The sequence below is a fragment of the Monodon monoceros genome, unplaced genomic scaffold (genome assembly GCF_005190385.1).
Source record: "Monodon monoceros isolate NGI ecotype Baffin Bay Population unplaced genomic scaffold, NGI_Narwhal_1 Super_Scaffold_11, whole genome shotgun sequence".
In the NCBI taxonomy this organism is placed as follows: domain Eukaryota; kingdom Metazoa; phylum Chordata; class Mammalia; order Artiodactyla; family Monodontidae; genus Monodon; species Monodon monoceros.
Genome location: NW_021703767.1, coordinates 95,447,425 through 95,470,559, shown reverse-complemented (window position 1 = coordinate 95,470,559; position 23,135 = coordinate 95,447,425). Strand labels below are relative to the sequence as shown.

Sequence of the window (23,135 nt, the reverse complement as noted above, 5' to 3'; positions counted from 1 at the left end):
ACACTGATAGTTCAATGAAGGGCAGATATTATCCGATGGAAGGAGCTGCAGCCTGAGGCACTAGAGCCAGGGCCTGGCAGTGACCATGAGCACCCTGCCCACGTGGACAAGAGTCTCATTTCTTTTATACTTTCAGGGTCCTACAGGATCTTAACTGTACTAGATGTTACCCTAAAGACCAGAGATCAAAACTCTAAAGATAAATACGTAGGAGATCCACAACCGATTAACTGACGGGACTCATGTTTCCATTTCCTCTCTGTAGCTCAGTCCCAGGAACCAGGCAGGCCAAGAAATAAATTATGGCATCAGGATGGAATCCAGTACTACTGTGAGCTATAAGACCACTATGGCTTTGCTTAACCAGGACCTATTTCTCCTCACATGTCATAGATCTGCTGTAACATCCCTCCCGTCATAATTGGCCCCAGGTGATGGAGCCGCCAGTCATAAGACCAGGTGCCCCCTGGCCTGTGAAGGCCAATCCTGGCATCAGTGAGGGAGTCCAGAGCCTGAAAAGGAGAGAGTGGTTCATTTCTAGATCACCTCTTTGCCTATTTCTCAGGAGCCAAGATCCTCCAGTGAAGCCATGCGCCACTAGGGAGGACAGCAGGATGAATGACCACAGCCCAGCAATTTGACTTTTTCCTGGTGGTAGAATGGGTGCCTGCTGACCAACACAAGACCAAACAACCCCTGAGGCATGGTTAGGGCCCACGCATTGTAAAAGGGAATCTTTCCCAGCAACATTGGGATAGACCTGAGAAGAGAGGGATAGATTCTTACAGCAACTCTCAGAGTGTCTCCTGCCCACATTAGATTAGGATAGGCAAAGGTTGGTAGATGCGTAGACATATTCTGTAGTCTGTAAAGCACCATACTAAGGAAGGAGCTGTGATTATTAACTTTACTGCGTGTGCTACAGTGGTTGACTACTGGAAGAGGGGAGGTATGAGGGAGGGGGAATGCAGAGCAGAGTGTCTCTGCTGCTACCCCTGCCTGCTTCCCCCACCCCCAGCTGTTCCTGAACATTCTGTCTGCAGGGCTAATCAGGGTTGGATAAGATGAAGCCAGTTGCGTGTGTGTGCATGGCGGGGGGAGGGGGTTGATAACTGACCTATCCATAAAGATTTGGGGCGGGCAAACCACATCCAGTGCTGCTCTCATGTTTTCCTTTGGCTTCCAGGACAGTCCTGTTTTGCAGCGTGCCTTAATGATCCCTTGGCCTGGTTTCTTCAGGTTGTTGCTAAAGGTGTTTTTCCAGGTTTTTTGGTAGGGGTTGTGAAGAGGTTCTTATCGCATGCCGTGGCAGCAGGAGCGGCAGGGCTGACAGCGTGCACCCCGGCTGCTGGCTCTTTCTATGATAATTGTGGTGGCTGAAGTGAGTTGGACCCCCAGGACTTGGGGGGATTTGTGTAACGACACATCTGTCGGCTTACCAGCTGGTCCTCTCCACTGCCAGGGGCTGAGGGGGATGTTGCATGTGGCTGAACTATTTCTGTGATAGAAATTCTGGGATGGGAGCTGAGAGATGACACATCAGAAGTGTGAGGAGTGTCTGAGGGGCGTGATCCTCAGGAGACAGCCTGAAGGCTTCATTCTAAGGACTTCCCTTGGCAGGGAAACCTGAAGGGGCGAACTTGAGCCAGTGTAAAAAGAGGGAGCAACTGGCAGAAAGAAATGACATCTCCTCCCACTCTGCACCCCCCAACCCACCAGATTTAAGGGAGAAGCATTTCTAGAGGATGATGAATTCTCTTTCCCCACCCTGGGAGAGCCTTGTCTCTTTGCTGCCGGGAAGCTCCCAGAAGACAGAAGGGCATTGAGGAGGGAGCGCAGAGGCCCACAGTGCCTCTGCTTGCACACCCACCCGTTACTGCCAGCCTGTGATCTGAGCTCCTTGGACGGCAGCCCACTCCCTGCACACTATCCCGTGGGCAGCAGCGGACACCAAGAGCCTGTGCATAGGACGGAGCAGGGATGGGGGCCATGGCTGAAGTGAGGACCTGGGGCTTCTCCCATCTCCAGTTTGGAGCCCTGATTCTCTCCTTGTCATTGGTGGGTGGGATGAGCTTGAGCCAGTGTAAAAAGAGGGAGCAACACGAAACATATGTGTACAAACACCGAGAAGGCACAAGTAAAGGATTACTTCCTGACAGAAGGAAACCCAGTCCCAGAGCCACATTTTAAGGTCAAATATGAAAAGGCCATGAGGAGGGTCACATAAGCATTTGGTACTTACGGATACATATGCTGTCAGGCAGATGACCAGGGAGGCAGTGATAGCATAAGGGATGGATGTGTTGGGATTCTTGGCTTCCTCTCCAGTGGTGGCGATGATGTCAAAGCCAATGAATGCATAGAAACATGTGGCTGCTCCTTGCAGCACCTATAGGGATGAAGACATTTATCAGACTCAGAGTGTCAGGGCAGCACCGGGGCCTGACGTGGTCCCCAGAATTGCCTGGTGCCCGGCAAACAGTACTGAGTGGTAGAAGGAGTAACATGGTAGAACTTGTGCTCAACGCTTGAGTTCTGATCTCTACTTTCTAGCTGTGTGACACTGGGAAATTCCCCCATGTGTAAAATGAAGATAAGAAGGATTATATCCAAATAAAAACGAGGTCATTCAACACCTTCAAATAATTTTTGGAAGTCAGTGGGGTTACATATAAATCAGTAAGTTGGCTATCCCTATGTCTTGGGGAACTCATTAACTTCTTTGTGCTCTGTTTTCATTTAGTGGCTCTCAATCACAACCAGGGTCCGTATGACTGCCCTTAGGAGATGTTTGGAAATGTAGGGAGGTACTTGTGACTGACACAGAGACATGGGGTGGGTGCTTCTGGCATTTGGTGTAGGGGGCTCAGATGCTTTTGCACAAATTGTCCTGCCCAGATTACCATTAGTGACCCTGGTAGATCCTTTCCAGGGCATCTTCCAGATGCGAAACGATATAAAAGATTTTCAGATCTTCAGATCGTGTAGTGTCTTTCATGGGAAGACAGGTAGAGACAATTTGATTTTACTGTTCCTTTTGGGGGCTTGAGTGGCCTTGTTGGGCTACAAGGCAGGGGCAGGAGGAGGAGTGAGGCAGTGTGAAGCTGAGGAGGTGGTACCCAGTGACATCTGCTGGATGCCTGTCTGACAGGAGCCTGTGTGATCCCAAGGGTGACTGTGACTTGATGAGTCAAGCAGTGAAAATCTTCCATTGAGGAGTGTGTGACTTTCTTCCAAAGAACCTATCGAAGTTTAAATTATGTTTTCCCACCTTAGCATTCTCATTATCAGCTGAAAGTAAGAAATGTGCCTCTTTGAATGCTTGAGGGTGTCCCATTTGGGGAAGATGAAAGAGATTTTTCTGGGCTTTTGTGTATGGGGTGAGGGCATTTGGCAACCTGCAAGCTCTAGCCAGGGGGCCAGGAGTGAGGCTCATTGTGGACTGACCATTTTTTCCTTTTCTCCATATTCAGTTTATAAATGATGAAATTCTAAACACGTGCCAAGCAGACACCTGTCCCTAAATTTTCACTCTTACCTTTCCTACTGACTTCTCAATAGGTAAAAGAGAAAATACTGAGAACTGGAACCCACAAGGAACATCACAAAATAGAAGACTGTCTCAAACTTTCAAAAGCAACCTTTGCTCATCCGTAAAATGAGTTGGTCTCTTCTACAGTCTCTCCTGTCAGGACTTTAATGCTTCAGTTATCTAACTGGAAGTTCTTATTCTGGGGTCCATGCGATTCGCATGGGGGAGGGTCTGAGAATTTTTCAGAGAAAAAAATACATCTTTCTTTTCACTACCCTTCAACTGAATGTTATCATTTCTTTCAATTATGAGTGTAGGTGACTAACAGTACCTGTGACTTTGTCACCAATAGCAATCAGCTATTTTCCCATCGTATTAGTTGTTGCAGAGATCTTGAAATACCACTTGTGCTCATTGTGACTTCCAATTTATGTCAGTTATTAGACATAGATATTAATATTTAAAGCACTGATAACAAAGCACATTGTTATATCACAATTTAAAAATATTTTTATAACTATATTTCAATATACAATTGACCCTTGAACAACATGGGGGTTAGGGGTGCCAACCACAGCACAGCTGAAAATTTGAGTATAACTTATACTGGCCCTATGTATCTGTGGTTCCCCCATGTACTCGGTTCCTTCATATCTGTGGTTCTGTATCTGCAGATTCAACCAACCACTGACCAGTGTAGTACTGTAGTATGTACTTTTGAAAAAAAATCCACCTAAGTGGAACCGCTTGGTTCAAACTCGTGTTGTCCATAGGTTAACTGTAATTGATTTCTTTCGAACTCCTGTGTAATTAGGTTATTCATTTATAAACACAATTTATACATAATATAAACATAATTCAAAAGGGGTCCATCGGCTTCACCAGACTGCCAAGGAGTCCACTGCACACAAAAAAACTAAGAACTCCTGATCTATTCTAATAGAAAGAACTTCTCAAACAAGCAGTTGTCACCAGAGGGGTACTTTCTGGGAGAGGAGATAACTCCCAATTTCACACCAGCGAAGTCCTCCATTTGAGGACGTGGAAAGTGTCTTTGGCTTCCAGACAAGAAGGTCAAACAGATCTCACCTCGTCGTACGCGGAGGTTCACAGGTTTGGAAACGTGCTTGTTTTCATTTGTCTAAAAAATGTCTCTGGTGTTCAGGGATAAATGATTATTGGGACTGTAGGCTTGCTAAGCTGCTCCAATCAAGGAAAGCCTTGCTTTAAGACAGCTTCCAGAAAACAGTCCTGTCCTCTCTTCCTTTAACATCTTTCTTCCCGTACACACACACACACACACACACCCCTCTTGTAAATCATACAGTGACCTTCTCTGGCAATCAGTCTAAAGATGCATTGCTCCCAATTAGGATGTCCCACGGCTACGGTGCCATGCCCACTTGGTGTGATCAGTGCTGGATGGAAAGGTCATAGATACTGCAAGAGCTCCCTGCTGAGGATAGGTGGGTAGGAAGGTCCTAAATAAGAACTATAGGGCCAATCTACCCTGGAAAAAGGTGAGAGGTCTGTAAACCATGCCATATGAAGATTAACTGAGGACCAGGGGATGTCTAACTGAAAAAGAAGACTCAGTGGAAGATACCTCCAGACAGAATTGGAGGGACACCTTCCAATTTTGAAGGCTTCAGCGGGAATCACAGAGCCATGCAAATGGGTGGCATAGGACTTGGTTAGGAGTGCAGATTCTGCAGACCTAGGTTGGTTCTGCCAGGTACTAACTTGGTGACCTAGAACAAGTTCCTAACCCCTTGGGGTCTCATTTTCTTTATCACTTAAATGGAAATAAAAATTGTGTTTAGCTCGTTGGATTGTTCCAGGGATTAAATGAGATAATGCAGTCAACCACAGTCATAGAATACAATAGGTACTTAATAAATATTCCTCTTATCAGTAGTATTTTTATTACTTTTATAAGTTTTTCTAGAACAGATGAAACCAAGGGCACAAATTCCTCCTCCTCTTCCTCGTCCTCCTTATTTTTCTTTTAGAACTTGACACATTTTATTAACTGCTCCCAAGAACCAGGAACTGTGCTTGGTGATGTGGATGCAGTTATGTGCAAAAAGCACTCTGAGCTTGACTTCCTGGGGCTTGGAGTCTAGATGACACTGCATGACCCGAAATGCTACCTTGACTGTGGTAACAAACTGAACAAGATTAATAAATATCTATATTATTTGTAAAACACGGATGCTGCTATTTCCCAGATGAATGAAAGAATGGATGGCAGTTACTGATAATGATTAGGTACCAGAAAATTAACTATGATCAAGTTGGGAAGAGAGAGAATAAGTTTGCAAAGAGAATATCTGTTAGCCTGAACTTGCATGTGTAGAACTAGAAAGAAATTATGGTTGAAGAAAGACTAAACAGATCAAAGGTAGGACATCTGGAGGTTCCACTGCGATAGGCAGGACACGGAATTTAACTCAGATGGTTCAAATGAATGATTTCAGTGAAGGCACTCTAGGGGTCAGGGCTGGGAAGAAGTGAGGAAGAAATACCCTGGCCTTGTTCTCTTCTCACCTTCTGATCTGATGATATCTCCCATTGGCTAAACCCAACAGGAAGCAACCAGCAGGGGGTCTTCTGGAGCACAGAACAAAGCATGAGGGGTAGAGAATGGATCTGGGGACTGTGGGCAAATAGGGAAAAATCAGCGCACCTGCCAAGATCAAGCAGACTCTGGCCTAACAAGATATAGATTAAATAAACAGATTATGTAAGAAAAGATAATACAATTAGCAAATAGGGTCACCTTTTTACCTGAGTTAGTTTGAATAAGTTTTTCTTCCTTGTAAGCAAATAATTTCTGGTAAATACAAAAGAACCACGAAATGAAACTGTGTATGGGTGTGTCTCTACCCAAATACCCACTAAAACTGCTTTCCACTTCACTCTGCCCAGATCTCAGATCCGGCCTCTGGTATTTACGATTAGGATACACTTCCATGCATGAAAGAATGTGTGTGGTACCTAGGGGTGAGCATCTGTGAATTAAATTGGTGGGTGAATGTGTGTGTGTGTGTTTCTGGGTTCATCTGTACTTTATCCTAACTTTCCTTTAATGTTTTATATAAATAAAAAAAAACAGTATTGATTTTTATTTGATGACATTAATGGAAATTGTCTTCCAAAGTCCACCTGGTGTAGCTGCTCAGCCAGGTGATCCAGATGGCTCCTTCCCTCTACAGAGGTTTGTGGGGAAACAGCACGTCCCTCAGTTGCTGGCGGGCCGCTGCTTAATTAGTTGACAAAAGAATGTCATTGCTGGCCTGCTACTCAGCGTCTGGGATCCCTAAACGCTGGTCCTCGTGCCTTGTGATATTTGAGAGGCATTAGGATGCGGCAGCTCTCTGTATTCTGCCTTGGCGTGTCTGCCAGGTGCGCCTAGGAGATAATTAGGCACATTTTTATAATTCACTCTCAAGGTCACAAGACAAAACTCCAACTTTAACAGCATTTCCTTCCACCCTCATGCTCCAGGTCTATTAGCAGCCTGTCCACAGTGACAGTGGAATGTGCTAATACGTTCCAACAAGTGGATTCAAATGTGGAGACATGGGAAACAGGTTTTCCTTTGTTTGGAGGCTGTCAGCATTCCCCACAAATACTTGCTCTGAACCATTTTCCTGGGAGCTATTTGTGCTGGTAGAGTGTCTTATTTGGTTAAAGAGAAACCATAAGATAGCATCGAGAACAAATAACATATAGCGAATACACATCCAACAATGTTCAAGAGCTGAGGAATTGCAGATGGAAGCAGGGGTTCAGCTGAGGGCCAGCAGTTACTTGATATAGGGAAAAAAAATGTTTGTTGTTCTTAAGCTCTTCAAGACCAAAGAAGCATTTGACCCAGAACCTGTAAGTGAGTAAACCATTCCTTATGCTATTTTCTTTGGAAGGAAGTGGTTGGAGCAGGGAAAGAGTAGGCTTCTGAGGGGTCCATGGCCAGAGGATGGATTGCTCTTTAACTCTTTCAGAGTCCTTGAAAATTGTGTTTCAAGTCGTGTAATGGTATCCTTATAAACCACTCTGTCCACAGTGGTTTCCTCCATCCCGTCCTACCTAAAAGGATTGAAGAAGAAAGTGGACTGGAACTCTGCACTAGTTCCCTTGTCGGGGTGGGTCAGAATTTCCTTAAGGAGTGAAGAAGTTCATGAAGCTGCCAAGTAGGCAACTCGATTTTGTTGACAATTGTCAGATGACAGAGTAGGGAGTGTGTTTATTCACTTGGTGGATGACATGCTCGTGAGAAGGTGTCAGATCTTAAAAAATAGCCTCCATATTCAAACTGGCCTTGCTGGACTGGAAAAGCAACCTGAAACCAAAGTCAAGAAAGAACAGGTCTAGGCAGTCGGCTGTGGAGGAAATGTACAACGCAGAAATCCAAGGCCAGGCAGACAGCGGAGAGGATGAGTCAGCATCATCTTCACACTGGGCTGTCCTTTGTGCTCAGATGATGTTTTTAGGCACAGCCACTAGGACATATATTTGAATTTCTTGCAGGGAATATGGATTTGCAGTGAAAAATCCAAAATCCCAGCCAAGCTTTTTTGGTGACCAATGACAAGCCTACTCCAGGTAGCACGTTTGGGTTGGAGTGAGGTCAGTGGCCAAAGGTGCCAAAAAAGACAGTTGGTTCGATGCGTGCAAACCTGGGTGTAATGGAGTAAATAAGGGCTTTGGCTCATCTAGGACTGGGGTTGAATTTCAACTCTATAACAGTCTAGATCTGTGATCTTAACTTTTCTAAACTTCAGTTATTTTGATGTAAACGTGGAGATTATTGTACTTACCTTGCAAGGCTGTGGTGAAGATTAAATGAAAAGTGTATATGAAAGAGTATGTCATAAGGAAAAAATTGTTAGGGATGGCATCCTTCCTTTCTTTTTTATGCCTGATTTCCAATTTTCTTTTCTTGCTGTAGAAGCTAGTGAGACCTGGGATTGGGTAAATGGGAAGCCCCTAAGCCTAGCTTGATTAGCTCCTTCCGTGATGAGGCAGCTCCTGACTGAGGAAGGATGTGGAGCCCCTGAGCAGGGAGAGGAGATCCTCCTAAAGAGAATAAAGACCCCAGAACAAAGCACAAAAGGAAGAGCTAAAAGACTGGTTCATCTTCTTCAGCATGGGCAAAGGGTATTTACACAGAGGATATTGACTATTTCCAGTCTTCACACGGGGCCTAGACTACAGTGTGTGCCATTTAGATAAGTTCTTAGGGAGATTTTGAAAATTAAACATGATCTGAGTAATTAAGAAGAGTTTTCAAATTGCTTTGATATGATATAGTCTTAGTAAAAATGCACATTTGGCCTGGGCCGGCTTAACTATACCCCCATCTTAATGCTCCTTCTAGCTCCAAGACCCCAAGACTTTTTGAAGGCTTAAAGGAAATGAAAATGTGACATGTCAGATTAATTACATTCTTACTTTTTTTTTAAAGAAGGCTCAGAAGGGAGGGGTCATCGTACATAAGGCACTCAGTGTAGTGGAAGGGACTTTGGAGCCACACACCTGGGTGGGAATTTCAGTCCTGGCACCGACTAGCTAAATGACTTTAGGCAAGTTACCCAGCTTCTCTGAGCCTTGAATTCTCTATTTGTAAGTTGGGGATAGCAGCACCTGCTTTAAAGTTTTGTTTTAAGAGTGAGATAATATTCATAGAGCAGAATGCTGGGCACCCAGCAGGTAGTGGGTAAATTCTAACTCCTTCCTCCTGTCATGATCACTGTTGCTAAGCACACAATGTGCACATAAAAACATCTAAGATTTTATTCTTTTTTTTTGCAAACATTTGGTTGTCATTAGTTTTACCACTTGATAGATGAGAAAACCTGAAAGCACAGAAGTTAACTGTTGGCCAAAGTCTCGTAGTAGGTCCATGACCCAGTAATTTCTTACATTGTTAAGAAAATGGTGAGAACATTTTCATGTGCTATGATGAAAATGCAGTTGAGTTCTGGGAAAACATTCTTTCTTTTTCATTATTACAATTTGTTGTTTTCTTACTTGATAGGAAGGGAACGATTTGTATCATAAGAAAATATAGACTTGGGAATCCAGAACGGGGTTAACAGTGTTTGTTTGTCTCTTCTTCTGGTTTTAACCAGTTTTAGGATTTATTCACTTCAAGAGGGAGGGATGAACTCTGCAGAATTCTTACTGATAAGCAGAAGACTAGAAATCTTGGCTTAAATTGCTTCCTTGCTTGTTTCTCTGCATTGAACAGCGTGGCATGGTTTAGAATACACAGAAGTTATTTTGAGTGTTCTCCAAGAGCTATTTCTGGTCCCTGGACCTCTTGGAGGAAAACCAGTGTAAGCAAAATCTACAAAAGCAAAATTGGTGGAATCCTGGACTTCTGTCACTGATTCTGGGTGGGTGTGCCTCTCCCAGCCTCAGTTTATTTACCTGTTAAGTGAGGGGATGGGACCAGGTGACCTCTGTGATCCCTTCTAACTCAAAATTCTCTGATTTATATTCTATTTGAAAAAAAGAAGAATGAGCTGGTGAATTTTACCAATAAATCCATAAAGTAAGCATTTTTAGTCGTGCTAGAGAAAGAATCCAGGTGCGACTTAGAACTAGTACTTCTCAGTATAAAGAATTTGCCACTCGGACCTTCCCATCTTTCTTTAGCATAAACCACACCATCAGGTCACAGGGATGAGATCTGAAAATGTCCTTTTGGTCCAGCGCACTCTCTTGCCAACCCACAGACCACACCAGGTGGGCTTCTCTGCTCTCAGACCCCAGCAGAACTCTCCACCTTAGGTCAAATGTTGGGATTAGATTTGAAAACTGTTCTTTTCTTTTTCCATACCCAGGCAACACTCATGCTTTTCTCACCCGCCCACTCTCCCAGCCTCCTTTACTGCCTTGTGTATTTACGGACTGTCTGAATAGACTGTAGAGAGATTCTGTAGGACTGAGCTGTTCAGGTACAGGCTATGGAGTCAGACAGTCCTGGCTTTGGATCCTGACTTGAGCACTTGCACTGTGTGCTTAATAGCAAGTCATTTGACCTCTCTGAGTGTGAGTTTTTTTCATCTGTAAGACCAGAATGTAAATATCCTCCTTGCAAGGTTATTAGGAAGGTTAAATGAGATATTATATGCAGAACACTTAGCGTAATACTAGGTATATTGCAAGTGACCAAAACTTCAAGTCTGTTATTGTTTTCCACATAAAATAGGATCTCAAATGTTTGTGAAACAAATAAATAAAAAAAAACCTCTTCTTCAGAGCATTCCAATTAAATTCAGATAAAAGGTGATGAAAAGAGTGCCATGAAGGTTATGAGACAAGCAGCATTTTCTTGAAAGTATGTCTCAGACTGTCGCAGGGTGGAAGGCAGAGCGTGCAACAGGTACACTGGGATTTAGGAATGAACTCACCCCTGACCAGCCGTGGGGCAAGAACTGGCCCTCAGACCAGTATTTCCCATTGATGAAGAAGCAGCCTGCAATCATGATGAACACCCACACTGCCAGGTTCAGCACATTGAGTACGTTGTTGAAGCCCACAGAATTCTTCACCCCCAGTGCGACAATGATGGTGACGATGACTGCGATCACCAAAGCCAGAAGGTCCGGGTATGATTGTTTTCCTTTCCCTAGAGTGGAAAGACATGAGCTAATATTGTCCAGGGAGAAAAAATCCCAGGCCTACCCCGGTGCATCTGCACTCAGCTCAGAGAAAGGTGGTTAGTTTGTTACGGAGGGAGAAGGAACTGTGTGTGTGTGTGTGTGTGTGTGTGTGTGTGTGTGTGTGTGTGTGTTCGCCTCCACTGTGGTCCACAGGCGTCTATTTGCAAATGGGAAGGTTTCGGTATATAGGTGAGGCGGCCTAATATCCTGGACCAAAAATTGGGACACATGATATGACAATTACAGCAGTGCCTATGGAACCATCGCATGAAACATCCAAAGTCAGGACTGTCCCAGGACATTCAGATGTATATATGGATCTGACATGTTATTTGAACTGTTTTATCTTCATTGTTGTTTAGTTTATAGTCCATAAATTTCTCTTTGTTAGCAAATTTAGAAATACGTGTCTTTGAAAATTATTGGAAGAAGGGTGTTCTTTCCATTTGAGTGAATGTGGCTGTGGAGAAGATGGCCGGGGAACATGCCCCGCCTTTTTTGGTCTTGTCTGTTGGCCAGTGGACTCCTGCCCTCTATAGAATGGAGACAGCACTGCCTCAGCAGTCACGCTCCTGGATTTCAGCTGAACTCTTGCCTGTAACCAGCTGTGTGGCCTTGGGCAAGTGCCTCCTTTCTCCGGACCTCATCTGTAAAGTGAAAGGGCGGGCTACCTGATTTTGGAGGACACTTTCAGACCTAAGATTCTATGAAATCATTATACTGAGAAAATGTGGTCTTCATATTTTTTATCTTCTCATGGTATCTAGGTGCTCAGCATTTTGGTCAGTTCTTCTGAGATAGGGGCACCAAAGTCAAATGACTTGCATGCAGCCACTGAATTAGTCCCTGGAAGTTCTGGGGCAAGACCCCAAAGCCTCCTCAACTACTGTTTAGCTTCCCTTGAATGTAAAGGGATAGTCAGACATCAGGATGGAAAGTGGGTGGTAAGTGAGGCTCAGAGCCTGAAGTGTCAAGGTATTTGTTACGTGAGCTTCTGATTATTTAGTATTCACTCATTTCGGTTACTCATCCATTCTGTTTCTTTTAGAAATACATTTTCTTATTTAAAAATTAATGCCTGCTTATTTATGAAAAATTTAAAAAATGTTCTAAGGAAACCACTGGAGAAGTTCCTTATAGTTCCTTTTCCTGTATTAGTTTTATTTTTATATAGTTATTAACATGATGCACGTCCAGTTTGTATCCTTTGTCATACAGCATCACATCAAAAACATATTCCATGCTATTACAGCAGTCTTCCTGGTCTTCCTTTTAATTGCTAGCTCTGTAATATGCTGCCCTAGTTTATGTAATCACTGTAGAATATTTAAGCTGTTTCTAATGTTTTGTTATTATAAATAAGGCTGTGATGAACATCTTTTCATAAAAAGCTTTTATGGAAACTAGAATAATTTCCTTAGGATAGATTCAGAGGGGAATTACTTGGCAAAAGAAGATGTATTAAGGCCTTGGATACATTTTGCCAAATTGCATCCTGAAAGAGGAACCCATTTATTTGGCTCAGCAAGTTTGCATGTTGGGGTTAGAGTCTGTGGCAGTCTCACCCAGGCCGTTGAGGGTCCCCACGCTGTCCGCCATCCGGCGGCTGACCGTGTGGTTGGCCAGTGAGTCAAACATGCTGCTCAGAGCGCTGGCGCCAGCCGCGGTGCCAATCAGGTACTCCAGGATCAGGTTCCAGCCGATGAAAAACGCCACGAACTCCCCGACGGTGACATAGCTGTAGGTGTAGGCCGACCCGGTGGTCTTGGGGACGCGGACTCCAAACTCTGCATAGCAGACACCTGCATGGGACACACATATGGATGATGGATTTCAGGAGATGAGCTAAACTTCTGGTGGTTAACCATCTTGGGTAGAAAATACTGGAAATCTCTGGGATCTTAGAACAAATAGGCAAAGTTTTATATAAATGAATCAATTCAAAGTTCTAATGTGTTCCAGCTTCACTTCTGGAAAACTTTTTAACCTGAATGAATGCCAGAACTAATTCTAAGGAACTATTAGAAGCTGATCTTTTTCATTAGGAAAACTCCTGGTTACTGTATGTGTCTCTGTCATTGTTCCTTAGGTGTCAAGATATCCCGAGTGAACATGGATCTAACTCATTATGACCCCACAATTGATGGCACCAGGGTTAGATTATGCTAGCATTCTTTTTCATTTTTACCTGTTACAAAAGATGTTCCTCATTTGAGAGTGATGCCTCAAGCAACCCTCGAAAATCCTGTACTGTACTGGCGGGTGGGTGGGTAATAACAATGCAAATATAAATAAATGGCTAGTTATTAACTAGGAAATTCAGCACATACAAAAGATAATTTAATGAACACTTTTAGAGTGCCTACTGTGTGCTTGGGAAGGCGCCAAGTGCTGGGACTAAAAAAAGACAAGTAAGGCAGGGCCCTGCCTTCAAGGGGAGCTATCCCAGGAAATCAGCTTACATCGTAGGCTGTATAAGCTCAATAATCCAGAGACGTATAGGAACAAAGGGAGCAGAGATACGGCACGTGCCTCAGCTGGTTTTGAGGTATACGGAGGAATTAATTGCACTCATAAGGTAGAACATGAGGCAAAGACATGGTGGGGAGAGACAGTCGTATGAAGCTTTGGGTGGAGTGGGATGTGCCTGGGGAGGCTGGAGAGGCAAGCAGAAGTCATGTGTTTTCCAAAGTGGGTCAGGGCCGCCTTCCACCAGAGTCATCTGTTGAATTGTAGTTTTGGGAGATGGAGACCAGGAATCTGCATTTTAACAAGCTCCCCACTTATATTTGAGAAACACTGATATATTGCCTCATTTTTTTGTTTTATAGAATTAGAGATCAAATTAGAAAGAGACAGGGAATACACCAAACTTCTGGAAGTTGGGAGAATATTCTACATTGTACTAGGAACTCTGGATTTGGGGCCAATGCGTGGGGTACCAAGTGGAAGGACAGACATAAGACAGCTTGGAGGAAACACACCAGGAGTGGGATATAGGAGGAGGTAGAAGGGAACTCAAAGTAAACTTTATTTTCAGTCCCAATTTTGTTAAGAGCCAACCTTGAGATTCTCTCATCACAAATCAGGGAAAAGTTGTCCACTCTTTTGTGACTAAAGACAACGAGTTTCTTCTTTTTTTTTTTTTTTTTTTTGGCGGTATGCGGGCCTCTCACTGTTGTGGCCTCTCCCGTTGCGGAGCACAGGCTCCGGACGCGCAGGCTCAGCGGCCATGGCTCACGGGCCCAGCCGCTCCGCGGCATGTGGGATCTTCCCGGACCGGGGCACGAACCCGTGTCCCCTGCATCGGCAGGCGGACTCTCAACCACTGCGCCACCAGGGAAGCCCTCTTCTCCTTTTGAAGGGAGTAAAATCAATGCAAGGAAGCAAAAAGATGTCAAAAACATGGACACAATGAATGATTAAATGTGATGCACTGTCTCTTTTCCTTCCACTCAGTGGCATCAGTGTCAGGGCGTCCATGTGGAAGGAGCACTGGACCAGCTGGGCTGCCCTCTTGTCTTGACTCTACCTTGAACCTGTGTACCCCTAAACGTTGTTTCCTTCCTTGTAAAGTAAAGGAATTAGGCTGGGATGCTGTCTTAAGTGTCTTTCTACTCTGACAATCTAAGATTCTATTGTTATATGGAATTTTGCTACAAAATATATTGAACATAATTTTCTTTTAGTTACTGTATTGTCCTGTATTATGGAGATGCTCTCAAGGCTAGCAAAGCTGTTTGTCCCTACCTTGAATGGCCTAGGCTGCTACTTACTTTGAATTTCTATGTCATCCCCCTTCCGTCCACATTGTAAAATAGTTTTCATCCACTTCCTGGAGGTCAGACCCTCAGTTGTTTCTTCTTGTTGCTGTCACAAGGCTTACATGGAGCAGTCTGACCTCCTCCTATTCTAAATTGCTGCTTCCAACACCTGATGTTTAAATTGTTAGGGTGAGTCTAAAATTAAGACGAAGTGGTGTCAGAAGGAAGGCCTGAGGAACCCTATAAGGAAAGTATAGAGTGTGTAAGTGCTGAGTGTGAGACCTGGTGATATTTTCTTGGATGCTTGGCGGACTCGTGTAACTTATGTGTTCTTTTCTCCTGAAGGGAGTTGAGTTTGCACATAGAGTAGGTTTCTTTTTAAGTGCAGTATAAGGAAGGGCTTAGGAGGTAACTAACTTATTCTCTGTAGTGCAGGATCCACATCTTTACCCAATAATTCTTTTTTTATGTTTATTTATTTTTTTCTTATTAGTCATCCATTTTATACACATCAGTGTATACATGTCAATCCCAATCTCCCATTCAGCACACCCCCGCCACCATCCCCGCCGCATTCCCCCCTTGGTGTCCATACGTTTGTTCTCTACATCTGTGTCTCTATTTCTGCCCTGCAAACCGGTTCATCTGTACCATTTTCTAGGTTCCACATATATGCGTTAATATACAATATTTATTTTTCTCTTTCGGACTTACTTCACTCTGTATGACAGTCTCTAGATCCATCCACATCTCTACAAATGACCCAGTTTTGTTCCTTTTTATGGCTGAGTAATATTCCATTGTATATATGTAGCACATCTTCTTTATCCATTCGTCTGTCGATGGGCATTTAGGTTGCTTCCACGACCTGGCTATTGTAAATAGTGCTGCAATGAACATTGGGGTGCATATGTCTTTTTGAATTATGGTTTTCTCTGGGTATATGCCCAGTAGTGGGATTGCTGGGTCATATGGTAATTCTATTTTTAGTTCTTTAAGGAACCTCCATACTGTTCTCCATAGTGGCTGTATCAATTTACATTCCCACCAACAGTGCAAGAGGGTGCCCTTTTCTCCACACCCTCTCCAGCATTTGTTGTTTGTAGATTTCCCGATGATGCCCATTCTAACTGGTGTGAGGTGATACCTCATTGTAGTTTTGATTTGCATTTCTCTAATAATTAGTGATGTTGAGCAGCTTTTCATATGCCCCTTGGCCATCTGTATGTCTTCTTCGGAGAAATGTCTGTTTAGGTCTTCTGCCCATTTTTGGATTGGGTTGTTTGCTTTTTTAATATTCAGCTGCATGAGCTGTTTATATATTTTGGAGATTAATCCTTTGTCTGTTGATTCATTTGCAAATATTTTCTCCCATTCTGAGGGTTGTCGTTTCGTCTTGTTTGTAGTTTCCTTTGCTTTGCAAAAGCTTTTAAATTTCATTAGGTCCCATTTGTTTATTTTTGTTTTTATTTCCATTACTCTAGGAGGTGGGTCAAAAAATATCTTGCTGTGATTTATGACAAAGAGTGTTCTTCCTATGTCTTCTTCTAAGAATTTTATAGTGCCCAGACTTACATTTAGGTCTTTAATCCATTTTGAGTTTATTTTTGTGTATGGTGTTAGGGAGTGTTCTAATTTCATTCTTTTACATGTAGCCCTCCAGTTTTCCCAGCACAACTTATTGAAGAGACTGTCTTTTCTCCATTGTATATCCGTGCCTCCTTTGTCATAGATTAGTTGACCATAGGTGTGTGGGTTTATCTCTGGGCTTTCTATCCTGTTCCATTGATCTATGTTTCTGCTTTTGTGCCAGTACCATATTGTCTTGATTACTGTAGCTCTGTAGTATAGTCTGAAGTCAGGGAGTCTGATTCCTCCCGCTCTGTTTTTTTCCCTCAAGACTGCTTTGGCTATTCGGGGTCTTTTGTGTCTCCATACAGATTTTAAGGTTTTTTGTTCTAGTTCCATAAAAAATGCCATTGGTAATTTGATAGGGATTGCATTGAATCTGTAGATTGCTTTGGGTAGTATAGTCAGTTCACAATATTGATTCTTCCAATCCAAGAACATGGTATATCTCTCCATTTGTTGGTATCATCTTTAATTTCTTTCACCAGTGTCTTATAGTTTTCTGCATACAGGTCTTTTGTCTCCCTAGGTAGGTTTATTCCTAGGTATTTTATTTTGGTTTCAGTGGTAAATGGGAGTGTTTCCTTGATTTCTCTTTCTGAGTTTTCATTGTTAGTGTATAGGAATGCAAGTGATTTCTGTGCATTAATTTTGTATCCTGAAACTTTACCATATTCACTGATTAGCTCTAGTAGTTTTCTGGTGACATCTTTAGGATTCTCTATGTATAGTATCATGTGATCTGTGAACAGTGACAGTTTTACTTCTTCTTTTCCAATTTGTATTCCTTTTATTTCTTTTTCTTCTCTGATTGCTGTGGCTAGGACTTCCAAAACTATGTTGAATAATATTGGTGAGAGTGGACATCCTTGTCTTGTTCCTGATCTTAGAGGAAATGCTTTCAGTTTTTCACCATTGAGAATGATGTTTGCTGTGGGTTTGTTGTATATGGCCTTTATTATGTTGAAGTAGGTTCCCTCTATGCCCACTTTCTGGAGAGTTTTTATCATAAATGGGTGTTGAATTTTGTCAAAAGCTTTTTCTGCATCTATTGATATGATCATATGGTTTTTCTTCTTCAATTTGTTAATATGGTGTATCACATTGATTGATTTGCGTATATTGAAGAATCCTTGCATCTCTGGGATAAATCCCACTTGATCATGGTGTATGATCCTTTTAATGTGTTGTTGGATTCTGTTTGCTAGTATTTTGTTGAGGATTTTTGCATCTATATTCATCAGTGATATTGGTCTGTAATTTTCTTTTTTTGTAGTATCTTTGTCTGGTTTTGGTATCAGGGTGATGGTGGCCTCATAGAATGAGTTTGGGAGTGTTCCTTCGCTGCAATTTTTTGGAAGAGTTTGAGAAGGATGGGTGTTAGCTCTTCTCTAAATGTTTGATAGAATTCACCTGTGAAGCCATCTGGTCCTGGACTTTTGTTGTTGGAAGATTTTCAATCACAGTTTCAATTTCATTACTTGTGATTGGTCTGTTCATATTTTCTATTTCTTCCTGGTTCAGTCTTGGAAGGTTGTAGTTTTCTAAGAATTTGTCCATTTCTTCCAGGTTGTCCATTTTATTGGCATAGAGTTGCTTGTAGTAGTCTCTTAGGATGCTTTGTATTTCTGTGGTGTCTGTTGTGACTTCTCCTTTTTCATTTCTAATTTTATTGATTTGAGTCCTCTCCCTCTTTTTCTTGACGAGTCCGGCTAATGGTTTATCAATTTTGTTTGTCTTCTCAAAGAACCAGCTTTTAGTTTTATTGATCTTTGCTATTGTTTTCTTTGTTTCTATTTCATTTATTTCTGCTGTGATCTTTATGATTTCTTTCCTTCTACTAACTTTGGATTTTGTTTGTTCTTCTTTCTCTAGTTCCTTTAGGTGTAAGGTTAGATTGTTTATTTGAGATTTTTCTTGTTTCTTGAGGTAGGCTTGTATAGCTATAAACTTCCCTCTTAGAACTGCTTTTGCTGCATGTCATAGGTTTTGGATCATCGTGTTTTCATTGTCATTTTGTCTCTAGGTATTTTTTGATTTCTTCTCTGATTTATTCAGTGATGTCTTGGTTATTTAGTAATGTATTGTTTAGCCTCCATGTGTTTGTGTTTTTTACAGTTTTTTCCCTGTAATTAATTTCTAATCTCATAGCGTTGTGGTCAGAAAAGATGACTGATATGATTTCAATTTTCTTATATTTACTGAGGCTTGATTTGTGACCCAAGATGTGATCTATCCTGGAGAATGTCCTGTGCGCACTTGAGAAGAAAGTGTAATCTGCTGTTTTTGGATGGAATGTCCTATAAATAGCAATTAAACCTATCTGGTCTATTGTGTCATTTAAAACTTGTGTTTCCTTATTAATTTTCTCTCTGGATGATCTCCATTGGTGTAAGTGAGGTGTTAAAGTCCCCCACTATCATTGTGTTACTGTCGATATCCTCTTTTATAGCTGTTAGCAATTGCCTTCTGTATTGAGGTGCTCCTGTGTTGGGTGCATATATACTTATAATTGTTATATCTTCTTCCTGGATTGATCCTTTGATCATTACGTAGTGTCCTTCCTTGTCTCTTGTAACATTCTTTATTTTAAAGTCTATTTTATTGGATAGGAGAATTGCTACTCTAGCTTTCTTTTGATTTCCATTTGCATGGAATATCTTTTTCCATCCCTTCACTTTCAGTCTGTATGTGTCCCTAGGTCTGAAATGGGTCTCTTGTAGACAGCATATATATGGGTCTTGTTTTTGTATCCATTCAGCAAGCCTGTGTCTTTTGGTTGCAGCCAAATTTAATCTCTTCACGTTTAAGGTAATTATCGATATGTACGTTCCTATTACCATTTTCTTAATTTGGGGTTTTTTTTTTTTTTGTAGGTCCTTTTCTTCTCTTGTGTTTCCCACTTAGAGAAGTTCCTTTAGCATTTGTTGTAGAGCTGGTTTGGTGGTGCTGAATTCTCTTAGCTTTTGCTTGTCTGTAAAGCTTTTGATTTCTCCATCGAATCTGAATGAGATCCTTGCTGGATAGAGTAATCTTGGTTGTAGGTTCTTCCCTTTCATCATTTTAAGCATATCATGCCAATCTCTTCTGTTTTGTAGAGCTTCTGCTGAGAAATCAGCTGTTAACCTTATGGGAGTTCCCTTGTATGTTATTTATCATTTTTCCCTTGCTGCTTTCAATAATTTTTCTTTAATTTTTGCCAATTTGATTACTATGTGTCTCGACATGTTTCTCTTTGGGTTTATCCTGTTTGGGACTCTCTGCGCTTCCTGGACTTGGGTGGCTATTTCCTTTCCCATGTTAGGGAAGATTTTTGACTATAATGTTTTCAGATATTTTCTTGGGTCCTTTCTCTCTCTCTTCTCCTTCTGGGACCCCTATAATGTGAATGTTGTTGTGTTTAATGTTGTCCCAGAGGTCTCTTAGGCTGTCTTCATTTCTTTTCATTCTTTTTTCTTTATTCTGTTCTGCAGCAGTGAATTCCACCATTCTGTCTTCCAGGTCATTTATCTGTTCTTCTGCCTGAGTTATTCTGCTATTGATTCCTTCTAGTGTATTTTTCATTTCAGTTATTGTATTGTTCATCTCTGTTTGTTTGTTCTTTAATTCTTCTAGATCTTTGTTAAAGAATTCTTGCATCTTCTCAATCTTTGCCTCCATTCTTTTTCCGAGGTCCTGGATCATTTTCACTATCACTATTCTGAATTCTTTTTCTGGAAGGTTGCCTACCTCCATTTCATTTAGTTCTTTTTCTGGGGTTTTATCTTGTTCCTTCATCTGGTACATAGCCCTCTGCCTTTTCATCTTGTCTATCTTTCTGTGAATGTGATTTTTGTTCCACAGGCTGCAGGATTGTAGTTCTTCTTGCTTCTGCTGTCTGCCCTCTGGTGGATGAGGCTATCTAAGAAGCTTGTGCAAGTTTCCTTGGGAGGGACTTGTGGTGGGTAGAGCTGGCTGTTGCTCTGGTGGGCAGAGCTCAGTAAAACTTTAATCCGCTTGTCTGCTGATCGGTGGGGCTGGGTTCCCTCCCTGTTGGTTGTTTGGCCTGAGGCGACCCAACACTGGAGCCTGCCGGGCTCTTTGGTGGGGCTAATGGCGGACTCTGGGAGGGCTCACGCCAAGGAGTACTTCCCAGAACTTCTGCTGCCAGTGTCCTTGTCCCTTGGTGAGCCACAGCTGCCCCCTGCCTCTGCCGGAGACCCTCCAACACTAGCAGGTGGATCTGGTTCAGTCTCCTATGGGGTCACTGCTCCTTCCTCTGGGTCCCGATATGCACACTACTTTGTGTGTGCCCTCCAAGAGTAGAGTCTCTGTTTGCATCAGTCCTGCCGAAGTCCCGCAGTCAAATCCCACTAGCCTTCAAAGTCTGGTTCTCTAGGAATTCGTCCTCCCATTGCCAGGCCCCCAGGTTGGGAAGCGTGACGTGTGGCTTAGAACCTTCACTCCAGTGGGTGGACTTCTGTGGTATAAGTGTTCTCCAGTTTGTGAGTCACCCACCCGGTGGTTATGGGATTTGATTTTATTGTGATAGTGCCCCTCCTACTGTCACATTGCAGCTTCTCCTTTGTCTTTGCATGTAGGGTATCTTCTCTGGTGTGTTCCAGTTAGTTGTGATTCCGGTGTTCTCGATAGAGGGAGTGAGAGCATGGTCTTCTACTCCGCCATCTTGAACCGATCTCTGTATACCCAATAATTCTTATATTCTATGGGCTTCTTCTCTCCATCCTTCTTTACCACCTGATAATGTACAAGGCTTATAAGTAGAATTTGTGCAAGGAATGCTTTTGAAATGGGCATCAGTTTGATTGCAAATTTAATTTGGAGAGCCAGTATTATGAAGTTTGGGTAGTCAAAGTTCTCTCCTTAATATTTGATCTGACAAATTAAAAAGCGTCCAATTCACCATCAGAACCCACTGACCAAGAGTAATTAGCGAAGAGTCAAGTCTTCTTTAGGTCTTGTGAAGGGACCCGCCCCTTGATCTCCTGGATTGGAGGAAGAGGCCCTATGCTGTGCACGGTGCAGGAACGTATAGAATCTTAGTCACTCATTTCCCCAAACCTGATTGGATCCTGATGACTAGAGTTTGGGGAGAACAGTGGGACAATCAATTAGCCACTAACCATGTAAGACAATGTCTGCTACCATAAATCATTCTTTGGGACACATTCTCATTTTGAACACATTGTGAGGGGTTTTATTTTTGAAACCTTCTGATTCATTTGTATGCAGGAATCCAAGCTTTTGGTGGACACTAGAAAGTTTACAGCTTGTCACTGAAGCTCAGTGGTGAGGAGTGAGTGATTTCAACCCCAAGTATCCTGGAAAAAAACTGGAAAATGTTGTCAGTCATTCATGTTTGTTTCAACTATCTCATGTGTAAGAGAGACACATTCAAGGGTATGAGACACATTCAAGGGTATCTTTCTAATTTCAATGAGAAATAAAAACAACAGAAAGGGAAGCCTTGTTTTTCATCCTAGATTATGTGGTAACCGAGTGTCCAAAGGCAAGTTACTTACCTCACATGGGTAAAACGAGGGGGTCAACTAGATGAGCTTCAGGCTACCTTCTCATGCTATTGTTCTTTGGTTTTACAGCTAGAAGCAACTCTTAATCATTTGGGTCAATAGGGGAAACCCTGTAGGAAATATTGCAAGCCAGTAGTCTCGGGAAAGGTAGTACTGCCTCCTAGGGGAAATTTTGGAAATCTTTGAGGGTGTCTGTGGTTCACATGATTATTGTGGGCACTCATGGCATTAAATGGGTGGGAGCCTGGGCTGTTAGACATTCTGCAGTGTGTGGGACTGTCCCACCGAATGAGGCATTGTCCTGTGTCTTACATGATTCTGAAGGTCCCAGTGGACATTCATGTAAGACAAAACCTGTTTATGATTTCTGAGCTTGAATCTATCTTCATTTTACATATTAACACAAAGCATTTTTTTGGTATGGTTTTATATACATTGAATTTTCCTGGGATGTAACGACTGGGTAAACTGAGGGACAGTCGTAATTTGTTTTGTCTCAAAATTTACCAGGAGTTGCTCATCATTTGGGAAAACCACATCAGCAGCAGCTCAAGACTCATGGTCTTTGAGCACCAAACAGCACACCTATGCGAAGGTACGTTTGTAGCAGTTGCATTCATAGTGGTTCTACAAATGACGGCAGGCAACCAATGACTCTGTTGTGTCCCCTAATGTACTTATGCCCCAGCATTCACATGCTGATATATTATTTTTATCAGAAATTACTCTTCTTTCATTTGTCTTCTATACAGAGGACATGGTGATTTTTTTTTTAAAGAAGTTAGTGTTTAGGAAGGTAACATTATCTCTAGTTTGCTTTGCAGAACAGTAGAAAAAGAATTGCAGTGTATTTATTATCTAAAGTTGATTTGGTGTACTAGGATGGAGAATCACTATTCTAAATGTGAGAGAAGTCTATAAACAATCTCTACTCAATTTAGTAAGGCATTTCAAAAATTTCTTGCCCCAGAGTTACCTTCCCAGTCATAGTTGCCTTATGCTA

At 42.3% G+C, this 23,135-nt stretch overlaps 1 protein-coding gene across 2 annotated transcripts in view; it reads right to left on the bottom strand.

Moving 5' to 3' along the window:
* SLC7A14 (solute carrier family 7 member 14) overlaps window positions 1-23,135 on the bottom strand; it is a 120,632-nt gene that overhangs the window by 26,971 nt on the left and 70,526 nt on the right. For both annotated transcript variants that reach the window (XM_029214893.1, XM_029214894.1), the window contains 3 exons: window positions 12,774-13,010; window positions 10,957-11,174; window positions 2,243-2,389 (listed from right to left, as the gene is read on the bottom strand). In XM_029214893.1, the coding sequence (XP_029070726.1) occupies window positions 2,243-2,389; window positions 10,957-11,174; window positions 12,774-13,010 (602 nt within the window). The remainder of the gene's footprint in view (window positions 1-2,242; window positions 2,390-10,956; window positions 11,175-12,773; window positions 13,011-23,135) is intronic.